Source organism: Aplidium turbinatum, chromosome 3 (genome assembly GCF_918807975.1).
Source record: "Aplidium turbinatum chromosome 3, kaAplTurb1.1, whole genome shotgun sequence".
NCBI lineage: Eukaryota > Metazoa > Chordata > Ascidiacea > Aplousobranchia > Polyclinidae > Aplidium > Aplidium turbinatum.
This window is the reverse complement of record NC_137474.1, coordinates 40634894-40649725: the sequence shown is the minus strand read 5'-3', so window position 1 is coordinate 40649725 and position 14832 is coordinate 40634894. Positions and strand designations below refer to the sequence as shown.

Below are 14832 nucleotides of genomic sequence, written 5' to 3'. Positions count from 1 at the left end.
AAAAAATAATGTAAATGATGGCAGATCCATAGTCTTTGCCTGGCCTTTTTTGGCTAAGTAAAAAAAAATATTTTGGCGGTGCAGTTATCAGATGAGGACTTCTTAAAGATGGGGACACAGCGGATTTTTTTTCTTTCACTCATTGGAATTGGCAGTCAAAACTGGCTAAGCAACCCCTTACTTTGGAATTTCTCGATCAAAAAGACTGTAGGCTAAATTACGTAAACTTTTTGCTTAAAATTTTCCAAATTTCTCCATAATCATTCTGCTGTACCTCCTAAAGCATTGCGCGCAGAAACAAAGTAAATTTTTTCTCATGTGCAGAGTTGTTTTGGCATTCGATTAAACTACATATATTTTCATATTATTGTATCATGCTTGGGTAGTAAAAATTATAATGAAGTACACTTTTCTGCCAATTTTTAATTTTTTTAGAAATTAGAAAAAATACCTTTTGGAAAGTTGCTAGTTGTAAATAGAATGTTTTAAATTTTATTGCAAAGCTTTGCATCTTCGGATAGCTGAAGATGTATGCTTTCATTTGATATCAAGATTGTGCGTCTACGTCGATCACATGACATGTTTTTACCGCGTAAATACAACAGATTAATTTGTGTGAAAAATGTCTGGTAATTTAGATTAAATATAAATTACTTCTGTTCGGGATGGATTGGCCATGTGACGAGAACGCGTAAGACGCTCTACTACTGTTCACATGAATACATTTCTACAGGGCATATAGGCTACACCTTGGCTACAAGTTGCAAGCATAATGGTGAGACTTCGCTCGTTATTAAACCTAGTCAGGGTTTTGACGGAAAACTAAGTTACTCTTCACTCAAGCCTACCGCCCGCTTGAGTACAGCCTACGGTACATTTTTTACTGATGTTTAGTTATTATTTGACCTAACTAAAAGTGAACTCAATCTCATACATTTTCGGAAACTTGAATAATTTATCGATAAAGCTTTCGCCGGCGCAAACCTGGACTAACAACAAATAAATGCTGAACACGCGCATTAAAAAAAACAACATATTTTTCTGTTCAATATAACATTTTATGTGAAATCATTGCCGGTTTAAGCAGCTTCACTCACGGAAGCCATAACATATTTTTCTGTTCAATATAACATTTTGTGTGAAAAGCATTTCCGGTTCAAGCAGCTTCACCCATATATTCTTCTGTGTAATATAACATTTTGTGTGAAAAAGCATTGCCAGTTTAAGCAACTTCACGCACTGAAGCCATGACCAACAACGCACACGCATTAACAAAACAATATATTTTCCTGTTCAATATAATATTTTGTGTGAAAAGCATTGCCCTACGCCCCTACCTGCCAAGCTGATACAATCTACAGACTTTACTAGGAATAGCACCTAAATGAACGGGCGCCACAGTGCTCCGCACCTAAATATCCAGACGCCACAGTGTGCGCGCCTATTAGACCAGCGCCTAACTGTCAGCGCCTAAAAGACGTGGACCCTTGACAGTGCACAGGTTCAAGAAAATGCAACAAGAGTTTATGAAATTTTGTGCATTGTTATTTTAAGAACGAGCGGTTTCAATCATTTGCGTCTTTCTCTTCATGAAATTGCTCATATTCTCCATTCAAATTTGAATAAATTAATTTTTTTTAATACGTTGCAGGATTCCATCAAAATACATTATTACAACCTTACACATAAAAAACTGCACAGTAAATATAATATTTTTGACAAAATATTTCTAAAATTTAACAAGTTTAATTAGATGCATTAGTTAGATTTTTTGTTTAGTCCAATTACCTCTTTTAAAAATTCATACACGGTAAATGCGACAGCCTGTTGTGGAATAACTCTTACGTAATTAATCGACAAACCACGGTACAACCCACGAATTATTCCATTTTCTTTGTATATAGTCACTAAACTTGACCCTATGGTTTGAAATCTGTGTGAGCCAGGCAGCACATTAGCAAGCTGCATTCTCCGTCGTACAACATCGCATGGAAAAGAAACAGTTTGTGACAAAGCACCTGCTAAACCTCCACATCCCAAAGACACCCACGTCCGCAATACAAGTGTATCTGGAGACTTTGTGTCTGGACGAGCTAGCACATTCGGTGATAGCTTAATGAGAAATTCTTTTAACGAATTGAAAGTATAAAAAGAAACCCCAGCATAAGGCACCATGCCAATCAGCGTAGCCGAAATCCCACGATAAAAGCCACGAACTCCCCCCTCTTCTTTGTAAATTGATACAAAGGCATGCCGAATGCTGTGATATCTGTGTTCGCCTGTAATCTGGAAGGCTACTCTTGTCCTAACCATGTCAAGGGGGTATGTTGCAAGTACAGATGTTACTCCAGCTGAAGACCCAGCAATAAGTTTATTAAAATGCCAATCGCCAAATAAAGAAGAGTAGAGGTTTTTATATCTTTCAAAGGAGAAAAACTGGATTGAAGAGTATGGAAATATGCGAATCATCATCATTGTATTCCCTTTCCACAAGGAAACAACCCCTTCTCGTTTCACAATTTCCCACATGCAACGGAAAACACCATATTGTTGATAGTAAGGATGGTGGGCTTGAAGAAGAATTTTAGTTCTGTCCAGAGGACCTATAACAGTTTTAGCACAACAGCCAGACATGCCACCAACAAATAATTGTTTAGCTGCTACATTCCAATCCATTTTATTAGCCTGAAACATAAAAGATTAGCTTTGAAAAGAATAACACAAACACAGTAGGGTACATGAAAAAGTATTATATAAGTAATTAGCGACTAAAAACGCAAGCTGTTGTGCAGTACAGATTGTATGAAATTTTATGGTGTAAACATGGCCAGATCTCCAATTGTCGACTGAAAGTCCATCTGAACCTTAAATTTCAACACAATTAAAAAAGCATAGAAAAATAATCTTGACCTAGAAAACACAGAATCAAGCAGTAATGATAGAGCTCGACCGATATCACTTTTTTAGGCCGCTACCGATATTTATGAAATTTTAAGGCCGATACCAATATGTATCAACTACGAAAAATTTGTTACCAACAATGTTATTAAGCAGCAAACCAGTCAAAGAAAGTTTATGTGCATTGGTTGCTGTAATGGAAAAATCATTAACACTAATCACAAAAAAAAACACCAAACAAAAAAAGAAACAACCAAATGCAATACTGCTTTGTGTTCAATAATCAAAGTTCAACAGTTTCAAATTGTAGATCAAAAAACATAGTTTCTCAGCATTCATGCGAAGAGAACATCTTTTCGCTGGGGACAGAAGTAGGAGGTGTTTTGTGATACCCATGTGCTGCATGCAAAAATGGATTGTGTGCACTGTGCAGCTGCAATCTTGTAATTAAAACGAGAGAGTTTAAATGCGCTTTTTATAAGCACGTTTGAGCAACTTGTGTTTCTTTTAAAGGCATGTACGACTGGTTTTGAGCGTGCTTTTGCTGGCCAATGTTTATTGGTGAAAAATAGCTGATAAATATTGGCTGACCGATATATCGGTTGAGCTTTTAAGAATGATAGGCCTAATACTTGGGACCTATTTCGACAATATTTAGTACAACTGATTTGCCAAAAAAACACTTTCAAGTAACTTTTAACTGAGATTTTGTGGAGCTAGATGTTATACCACTACCACTCTACCAGAGGTGGGCATCTGCTACTTTAAAAGTAGTGCACTAGCCGCTACTTGGGCTAAATTAGTGCTTGCTACCATTACCTGCTACCAATTGATGAAAGTAGCGCACTAGCCACACTACCTGCTATTGCTAGTCAGGCTAAAGTAGCGTGCTATCACCAGGGTTGTCAATATTTTATCCAACCCAAAAAAAATGGGCTTTTTTTTCAAAAAACCCACTTAAAAAAACCAAAAAAAAAACATAAAAAACCCAGAGCATCATATTTGTCAATTTTTTATCAGAAAATTGAAAAAATGAACCAAAGTATTACAAGGTACTTAAAACAAACTTCAAATTAGGACTTGAGGATGTGATTGTGAAGGAAATTTCCAAGGATAAATTGAAAACACAGTGGATATTTCTGTACACAAAAATCAAGTAATGCCACTTTGAACTACTATTAAAAAGTAGTATTTGAGGTGAAATAAGCACGAATCTACCTTTTTTGCATCTTTTTTAAATAAACCCAAAAAACCAGGGTTTTTTTAAAGAAAAAACCATGCGGGTTGGGCTTTTTTTTAAAAAAACGAGTTTTTCTCAACCCTGGCTATCACTACTTCTTGTTTTCCTCTACTTTTCTTAACTAGACACAGCACTTTGTGACGTCAAATTGACCTTGAAAACTAATATTATTTGTTTACACTGCTAGTGCTATGTCCGCCAAAAAAGGCATACCCGCAAATGCCACATACGACATCACCATCCAAAGCCAAATTCGATTTGGACAAACCAATGCTCGGACACGAGCTGGAGGCGACGACGACACTGCTATTTCAACGTTGTTATAGAAAGCATGCTGTAGGTGAAATTTATTCTTATGCATCATTCAAAAACAAGAGCATTTCAAAACGCAAGTAACGGATTCTTGCTCGCTTAGGTTCTGGTGTAGCGGTCCAGAAGTTACTGGGGCCCAAGAGTTACCAGGGTTGTCAAACATTTTTTTTAGAAGTTTTATTATTTTTTTTTTTTTAGAAGAGTAGTTAAATTTCTAACCCTTTACAGAGTCACAGTGACAATTTTAACCACTGTTTAATCTTAACTAAAAAAGTATAGGCAGTAGGCTATGAGACCAACAAGTGAATTAAATTCAGTTGGTTTCATCAATGTCAAGTTTACTTTTAGGCAGTGTTTTTTAGCAGGCAATTCAGTTTGAAGTAAAATGGTTCTGGGTAGTAGTCTATCTAACTCATACTCTTGGGGATACCGTCAGAGAAACATCGTACGCGCCGCTGATTCAGTTGAATAATGAAACTATTGAATTTCTAACTTGTTGAGAGCAAAAATGTAAGGCAGTGGCTATTTGATCGGCTCCGGTCTTTTAATCTGAAATACTATTTGACCGGTCATGACGTATTTTTTTCTTTCAAAGCAAAAGACGAGAGAAGAAAAAAGTGCCTTTATCACTTCTAAATTCAATAGTTTTATTCAACTGTATCAGCGGCGCGTACGATCTTTCTCGGGCTGGTATCCCCAAGCATAGGCGCCGACTTTTCAAAAAATCTTGGGGGGAGAGAAAGGTGATGACGTCATAACCATAACGTTATTTTACTCAATTAAAATAGTCTTTGATTAAGCTTACTGTCTTGTTTATATTGACACCTAGGTCGCAAACCGAGTTTATTAGAACCACTGCTTGAAACGATTAGTTTAACGCAAGTAGTATAATACATCTAGTCGTAAAAATTTTGATATTACTAGCTCATAATTGGAACAGTTGGAAAACAAGCCGATTCATTTCCTTTTTGTGCGAGTGAATAACAGCGATCAAGACAGTGAAGTTATCGAAATAAAACGCAAAAAATCATGATCTCAAGCAGAGTGGAAACCTGTTATCAGTTTTATTAACCTTGTTTTACTAGTTTTGCTAATTATTTACCTTCAAAGCGGTAACAAAAGTCTTTATATATAGTCTTTTATCGAATACCGTATACACTCGAATATAGGTCGAGATGTTCGCATTTTGCAAGTGATTTTCACCTCAAAAAGACAGGTTCAACTTATACATGGGACAAGCTGTTGTCTCCAGCTCGGCAGTTATTTTTGCTGCGGCAAAATCATTGAAGCCATAGATTACAAAGTGTGAAATGGCATCGGCCGAAGTAAAAGCTTTGAATACATTAATTTGCAAAGATTCAAACTTAATTTTCAAATTTAATGATTTCTTGTCAATTCTAAACTTTATACACATTACACTTGTTGAGCAATATGCAAAGCTCACGAGACAAAACATCGAAAAAAGCTGTTTTAAGAGATCACTTTTTTTATTTCTGGGTGTAGGATATAATCGTTCTTATTACGTAACATTCCATGATTGTTGAAGTCGATGTCAAACCTTAGCGACCGCATAAAACAATGATGTCAGGTTGGCTAGGTGATAATAGTGGTAAGAGACGTTGTTAATGCAGGCAATTTCTGTGACCAAGACCATTAAACACTTTTCCTTTTATCGGTTTTCGATTTAATTCTCATACATTGCGAACAAAACAGTGCATTCTGTTGAATCATAATTGATCTCATAGCGGGAAGACCTCGTTAAAAGTAGCATGTCTAGTTTAGCTGGTTTACTTAATATTGCCGTAAATAGTTACGTGACTATTCCAGCTGCGTAAGTTACTCTACGCTCTACTTTGAAATTTCCATACCGTATGATTTCCAAGCTGTATTCACGTTGTTGTTTGTTGTGTCGTAATTTCAACTCGATAAAGTTTGCTAAAACGATTTCATGTTTGAAGTCACAAAAAATCTAACAAAGTTTGCATAACTCGTGAAATGAGAACATATATTCAACCTCGCATTCGCTTTTTCGCTACCACGCATTTTGACTTTAAAGTTGCTCCTCACGCGCGGGAAGATAAGCAGTGTGTGACTGTGAGCGTGCGTGCCGTGCGCATCTCAGTACTGTAGTAATTCACGTTCCAGAGAAAGCCATGCGATCAGCTGCTGCTTTTCGCTTTCGGCATTCTTTAAGTCCGTTTAAATGATCTAAATCTTTCGAGAAGTATTTAATCTTTGAAACACCACTTGTATTAGCCATTTTCGTTGCCCCTCAACCATAAGTTTACGAGGGGCACTGCTCCCCAGAAGTCGCCGCGCATGTGCCCAAGGGTATGAGTTCAATACCACCCAGAAGCGTTTTATTTCAAACTAAATTGCCTGCTAAAAAGCACTGCCTATGAAACCTTTTTTTTTTAAAGAAGTATTGTACAGCCACCCAACTTACTTGTTGAGAGCAAAAATGTAATACGTCGTTCGGCAAACATGGTCACATCCTCTTATGACGAACGGAAACTTACCCAGAGAAATTTTCAAATTCCAGCAAATTAAAAAAACTCTAACTTTATTACCAGTACTCATATTTGAAAAGGCATAAAAAATTGGGCTGTAGGCTACTCAAAAAAATTGAGCACAAAAATGCAGCAGCCTAACGATTGAGTCACTTCGGGTCAAAATTTAGTTTAAAAAAAAAAACGCTTTCGGGTATTATCGAACTCATTCCCTTGGGAACACCAGCCCAAAAGATATCAAACGCGCCATTGATTCAGTTTAAAAAAACTGTTGAATATACAGTTATAATATGAAAATTAACGCTAAAAAGACTAAATCAATGATAATTCAAAACCACTAGACACTCCAGTACTCCAAATTATAATTGACAATAAAAATAATTATACAAAAAGTAAAATGTTTTTCTTATCTTGGACATTTAATGAATGAAAATGGGAAGTGTGAACATGAAATTCTAAGACGGATAGAAATTGCAAGAACTATATTTGGAAAAATGAAAAATGTTTTAATCAATCAAAGTTTAAGTTTATCAATTTGTCAAAGGATATTAAAATGCTATGTCTGGTCAACCCTTTTATACAACTCTGAAACTTGGACAGTGTCACAAAAATGGAAAAACGGATTGATGCCTTCGAGCTCTGGTCATACAGGCAAATGTTTAAAATTTCATGGAAACAAACGATCAGTAACGATGAAGTATTATCCAAATTCAATTCAAGCAAAATTCTCTTACAAATAGTCAAAAGAAGAAAGTTGAAGTATTTTGGACACACAATAAGGCAAAACTCGTTACAAAGATCATTAATAAAAGGTAAGATAAAGGCAGTGGTTATTTGACCGACTCCGGTCTTTTAATCTGAAACATATTTGACCGAAAATGACGTATTCTTTTTTCTTTTTCTTGTTCAAAGCAAAAGAAAGGAGAAGAAAAAAATGCCTATATATATAACTTTTAAATTCAATTGATTTATTTAACTGATGCGGCGGCGCGTGTGATCTTTCTCGGGCTGGTATCCGCAACGGTATAAGTTCGATGCTACCCGGAAGCGTTTTTTTTTTTTATAACTAAATTTTGACCCGAAGACAATCGTCAGGCTGCTGCATTTTGTGGTCAATTTTTAATTTGAGTAGCTTTTTTATGTCTTTTCAAATATAACTAATAAAGTTAGAGTATTTTTAATTTGCTGGAATTTAAAAATTTCTCTGGGTAAGTTTCCGTTCATCATAAGAAGATGTGACCGCGTTCGTCGAACAACGCATTACATTTTTGCTCTCAACAAGTTAGTTTGGTGGCTGTAAAAAGTGACAATACTTATTTAAAAAAAATGGTTTTATCAATGTTCAGTTAACTTTTAAGCAGTGTTTTTTTAGCAGGAAATTTTAGTTTAAAAAGAAACGCTTCCGGGTAGTATCCAATTCATTACTTGCGAATGCGAGCCGGAGAAAGATTGCACACGCCGCCAACTCAGTTGAATAAATCAATTGAATTTAAAAGTTATATATATAGGCACTTTTTTCTTCTCCTCTTGTCTTTTGCTTTGAACGAGAAAAAGAAAAAAGAATACGTCATGTCCGGTCAAATAGTGTTTCAGATTAAAAGACCGGAGCCGGTCAAATAGCCACTGCCAAAATGTAATGCGTCGTTTGGCAAACACGGTCACATCCTCTTATGACAAACAGAAAATTACCCAAAGAAATTCTCAAATTCCAGCAAATTAAAAAAACTCTAACTTTATTACACATATTTGAAAAGACGTTTGAATAAGCTTCAATTGGAGAACACATCTCATCTATTTGAATAAGGTTTAAGAGAATAAGAGATAAGATAAGTGAATTGAATAAGTTGAATAGTTTATCAAGGAAAAAATAATTTGTGCTGTTGACCTGTTGAAAAGAGCAACTATGCTGGACAAAGCAAAAGAAAAATGTCCTACATGTACTAAAGCAGTGGCTAACAAAGCAGTTGCATGTGACTTATGCGAATATTGGTACCATGCAAGGTGTGTAAACATGCCAGAGGGCACCCTAACTATGCTGGCCAATGGTGATGACAAGGATGGTGCAAAATGCGGATCCCTTCTTTGGATCTATCCCGGTTGCAACCGTGGAGCTAAGAAGCTCTTGGTGCATCTGTCCAAAATGCAAGAACAAAGCAACAACCCACACCAAATCGAGTTCCAGCTACAGAAGCTAACCAAGGTAGTTACCGACTTATCCAGTAAGGTGGCCTCTTTAGAGCAGCGATCAACACCCAACATGGCCGAACCTCAACAACAAAAAACATGGGCAGAGAGAGTTGCTAACGGGGTTACTGGTGGTCTAGACAAAGTTGTTCGGAACTCTGTCAAGTCAGTGCTGCAGTGTGAAAAAACAAAGTCTGAACTTATCATATCACGCATGGAGGAGTCCTCTTCCAAAACTGATCAACAGCAAATCAAAGAAATTGGAAAGAAGATTGGTGTGCAAGTGGAACCACTAAATGTCCAAAGGCTAGGCCAAAAACCCGGTGACTCAACCTCAACTTGACTTGTAAAGATGAGCTTTCCCACTGAGCTTGATGCAAGAAATGTCAGAATGAAGTTTACTCATCACAAGAGGGGCACTAATTTCCAACATGTTAAAGTACGCCTGAACATGGATCTAGAGTCTCGGCAAATTTACAACAAGAAATCTGAGAGTGTTTTCAATATGAACAAGACTGCCATGGAAAGTGGCATCAGCACAGTCAGCTACAGCCTAAGGGACAATGGTAAAATATGGAAGTATGTAAAGCAAGCTGATGGCAGCTGGAAGAGGGACAACACTTGGAATGAGTCTAACAAGGAGGCAAAAAACGACGAGTAAAAGTAAGGACCAACCCTTACTTCCTTATAATCAATGCGAGGAGTTTACCTAACAAAATTCACATGCTGCAACTATATGCTGCTCAATATACACCCATGTTTATTGGCATAACAGAAACATGGGCGAACAAAGATATATCAGATGCCGTTTTTCAACTAAGTGGGTACAACATGTTCAGAAATGACAGGAGGAATCGTGCTGGGGGGGAGTTCTGTTGTATGTAGATAAACAGATCGAATGTACACTTGTTGAAAACCTAACTTGTGATGTGTATGAAGAAACTATATGGTGTAAAGCCAACTTTCCATCAGATGTAACAGTGCTGATCGGCATTGTCTACCGCCCTCCAAATAATTCCGTATTGGACAACGAACATCTCAATGAGCTTCTGTGCAAAGCCTGCCAGGAAAAGTCAACTTTTCGGCTTATTGCTGGTGATTTCAATTTTCCTTCAATTGACTGGGCTAACCTCTGTTACAAGCCAAGCAATGATGATTTTATGGAGGTAATTCTGGACAATAACTTAGTGCAGTGTGTATTAAGCCCAACAAGAGAAGAAGCAACTTTGGATCTGCTGTTCACCTCTAATCCAGAGCTTATTACCAACGTCGATATTTTAGAACCCTTAGCTAACTCGGACCATAACATAGTCTTGGCAGAAGTTGCGCTGTTAAGCATCCGCCGCAATAGAAGCTCTAGATTGCGTCGGAATTTTAGGAGGGCAGACTGGGTTCTGTTTCAAGATCTTGTGAATGCTGCTAACTGGGAAAAAGTTTTTTCTACCGTGGAGGTCAATTCAATCTGGGAAAATTTTGTATCAACCTTGGATTGTATCTTGGAAGTTACAGTCCCATCAACAACACAAATAACTAAGACATCTCCTTTGTGGGAAACTCAAAAGGTCCGTAATGCTCAAAAACAACGCAATAAAACAGAAAGACAGTTTCTCGCAAATAAAACTACTGAAAACAGGAGAATGCGAAATATTACGGCAAAGAACCTTAAATCAGAAGTTCGGTATGCCATCAAAAACTTTGAATGCAGACTAGTTGAAACTACTGATGCCAAATCGTTCTGGCACTATGTGCGTTCCAAGCAAAAATCAAAAGTTTCCATTGGTCCTTTGGTCAAGAACAGCGATTGTGATTTAACAAACAATGCAACTGAGTGTGCACAAGCCCTGAGTAACTTTTACTCCACTGTCTTTACCTATGAGGATACCAACCACATACCTTTTGCTCCACCAAAAACCAAAGAAGAACTAGTCAGTGTCACCTTCACGACTGAGCTAGTATCGAGGAACCTGACCAAGACAAAAAATTTTGCCTCAACTGGGCCTGATGGTATTCCATACATTGCACTTAAAGCTGGTGGTTTTACTCTTTTATGTCAGTTGTGTCGACTTTTTCAGCTGTGTCTCGATTATGGTGACACTCCAGGGCAGTGGAAGATTGCCCATGTAACCCCAATCTTTAAAAAGGGAAACCGAAGAACTCCTGCAAACTATCGTCCAGTGAGCCTCACAAATTGTGTCTGTAAGTTAATGGAGTCATGCCTAAGAGAAGTCATCTGGCACTTCTGGGATGAGCGTGACCTTATTAAATCAACCCAATTTGGATTTATCCCACAATCCTCATGCACAACCCGACTTCTTGAATTTCTGGAAGACATCACATCTATTGTTGATAAAGGTCAATGCGTTGATGTTGTCTATTTGGACTTTTCCAAAGCCTTCAATTCGGTTCCACACGAAAGACTAATGAGGAAACTGTCGACTTTGGGTATAAAAGGCAATGTTTATTTGTGGATACGTTCCTTCCTTTCTGGTAGGAGTGAAGTCGTTGTGGTGGATGGAGAGAAAAGTGATCCGAAACCCATGATATCCGGTGTGCCTCAGGGAAGTTGCCTTGGGCCTCTGCTGTTTATTGCTTATGTCAATGACGCTGATGACTACATTAGTCACAGCACCTTGTTGAAATTGGCGGATGACATGAAAATCTACACAGAATTGAGCAGGGATGATCCCGATCTTGCCTCATCGCTGCTACAAACGGACTTGAAATTGTTAATGGACTGGTCTGAATCCTGGCAACTACAGTTTAATGTTGACAAGTGCTCCACTCTGCACTTTGGTCATGGCAACTTAGAGCATCAGTATGTTCTAGGTGACATGCCAATTGCCCCTAAAAAGAGTGAAAAAGACTTGGGCGTTATGATAACGACTGATCTTAAAACATCCACACATGTCTCGTATGCAGTTAAAAAGGCGGAGATGGTCCTGGGTGTTTTAAAACGAACACTGGTCAGCAGGGACAAGCATGTCTTTTTAAAATTATATAAACAGTTGATCAGGCCCCACTTGGAATTTGCAGTGGCGGCTTGGAATCCCCATTCTGTTCGGGACATTGATTTGCTAGAGAGGGTGCAACAACGAGCAACAAAATGCATTCATGGACTGAAAAACCTAACCTATGAACAAAGACTGTTTGAACTAGACCTTCTCTCGTTGGAAAAACGGAGATTAATTTTTGATTTGACAGAAGTTTTTAAATTAGTATACACAATGTTTCGGTATCACCATGTTCCAAATATTTCCTTTTTAACTCTAATTCAACCAGAGGCCATAATTTTAAATTGCATAAACAGTTTGCTCAACTGAACTGCCGTAAATTTTCCTTTGCCAATAGAGTAGTCAATACTTGGAATAATTTACCATATGCTGGCCTGTAGTCAATAGTATGTCTATTGCGACATTTAAGCGACGTGTCGAAAACTATTTATGATTGTGTCTTATCTTTTTTAATGTCTATCTAAATATTTTTTTTAAGAATAGCTGCAATTAAACGGCTACCTACGTCATAGCATATAAATCATTGATTGATAAGCTAAATGCTTGATCCACCCCTCAGAATCAGTTAATTTGCTTCATCCTTAGGCAAAACTTTCCAGTTTCCACTTTCATTTGCAAGTCTAAAATTCTGCACAGCAGCGTTGCCAGATGCTGGAAGCTGCTTGGCACCAAAAAGTAACTAAAATTTCACCAGATTGCATACAATTTCACCAGATATTTAAAACATCCTAAATAAAGCAATTTCGCCTAAAAATACAAATAGTTTTGAAGACATAAGACTAAAATGAAACGAATATGCAAACCACATGTTTTGTCACACATTGCATACACGGATTATAACTGTAGCAGTCATAATTATCAGTAAACATGAAAAGTTCTTAAAAAAGTTGCTGTTTTTACTTTAAAAGCGGCAACTTTTACTGCCATGGTTAAAATGCACTAAAAGATGCAATAACATCGCAATGAAAAAATTTGAAAGACTTTTGCATATCCTGCTCAGGATATCCTTGAAAATGAGATTTTGGCCAGTTTTTCGGTAAAAAGAACTCTCCAAAAAGCAGTGTCTGGCCACTGCCTGCAACCATGCCAGTGGCAAAAGCTACAAGATTGCTGGTACAGTGCTGCTGTCAGATTCAAAAGATTGATTGAAGCACAGTGATTGAAGAGCGCAAATTGGTCACTCTAAACTTGCAACACACTGCCATCACACATGCACAAACCTCTTGCAAAACGTTTTCAATACTAGCGTGGATTTATTGCTAAAAAGTTTAAAAAATTGGGAAAAACTTAAATGAGAAAAATTTCACCAGATTTCACCAAAAAGTTGTCTGGTTTCAAGGTCAAAAAGCTTGACACCAAAGACCTCTAAATTTCACCAGAATTTTTTTATTTGGTATCCTATTTCCCCATCTGGCAACGCTGCAGTGCACAGGAATTGTACTTAGGACCTTGTCCTTCAATGTTGCCAGATGTTTTTAAAATTTCCAGCCCAATTGCCACTGAACACTAAACAGCAGCCCAATGGTCACAAGTGATGAAACAAGCTCAAAAGTAGCTCAAAATATGACAAATTTGGGAAAATATGGTCAAAACCGAAAAATATTTTGGATAACAAGAATTTTAAGTAATCCCTGTTGTAAGTAAACCGGCTCGACTTAAAATCAAATGAAATCCAATATGTAGGCCTACAAGATCACATCCGAACATGGAAAAAGGCAATCTACTGAAATAACATTTTAAACTGCCTGAAAGAACAAAAAATCAGGCCAGATTTTACATGACCATTTTTACTTTTCGATGTGGACTTTAAAATATGGGAGAGCTTTTAAAATATGTTTCCACTTATCCTTCAGACATCTTCTTTTAAGCTTATGGTTTGAATCTTTTTTGTTCGCCAGTCCAGGGATCAAGAGGTTCCGCTTTTTACCACGTTTGATCGAGCAATGTCGCTGACTCGAACTAAATATTATGGAAGATGTTGAGTGGATGGCAGGCAGTATGGTCTGTAATTTGTTCCTCCTTGTCATATCTAGCCTACAGATTGCAACTTTTCCCCATTCGTGCATGTTGTAAATAAATAATCCGACAGTGGGTAGGCGGTTGAGCAGGTCGTAGGCCCAGGGATAGTAGAAGTAGGGGATTGCTCACTCAAAAAGGAGGTGGACAACTGGAGGGTCATGGTATTATGACAAAATTTGGTGAAACTACAGCTTAAGGTCTACCGCCATATGTCGCATACCCAGGTGCAGCGTATGTGATCTGCCTGCATGTGTACAAAGTGTGTATTGCCAAAATAAATGCATGAAAATATGTGATATCATGTTTATGTAATGCTATACTAGTCATAATAATGCAGCAATAGATTTCACACTGCAGTAGTAACAGTAGTTAGCCTCACACTGCAGTGGCAAGGTTCTGCCGATGTTCTAGCATCCTAAACCTCACGACTCACGTAAAATATAGCATTTCATTTGATAAAAATGAATTTACCCAAAAGCAAAAAAAACTTTGTTGCAGTTCTGTCAATTTTTAAATTTCGCAATGACCCTTCAGCTGTCCATATTGTAAGAAAAATCAATAAAGCGAGTCGTCCTGGTATTCCACTGTTCCTACCTAGGCCTTTCTCTGTAAACAGCATTCCGTCTAGATAGAAACCAGCATCGGAGGTTGAAAGCTT

At 37.5% G+C, this 14832-nt stretch overlaps 1 protein-coding gene across 1 annotated transcript; it reads right to left on the bottom strand.

The window, feature by feature from the left end:
- Positions 1 to 1302: 1302 nt before the first annotated feature.
- LOC145767350 (mitochondrial coenzyme A transporter SLC25A16-like) lies at positions 1303 to 2642 on the bottom strand. Its single transcript, XM_082579155.1, has one exon. It carries the CDS (start codon positions 2632 to 2634, stop codon positions 1759 to 1761), a length of 876 nt encoding a protein of 291 aa, XP_082435281.1. The 5' UTR covers positions 2635 to 2642; the 3' UTR covers positions 1303 to 1758.
- Positions 2643 to 14832: the final 12190 nt, after the last annotated feature.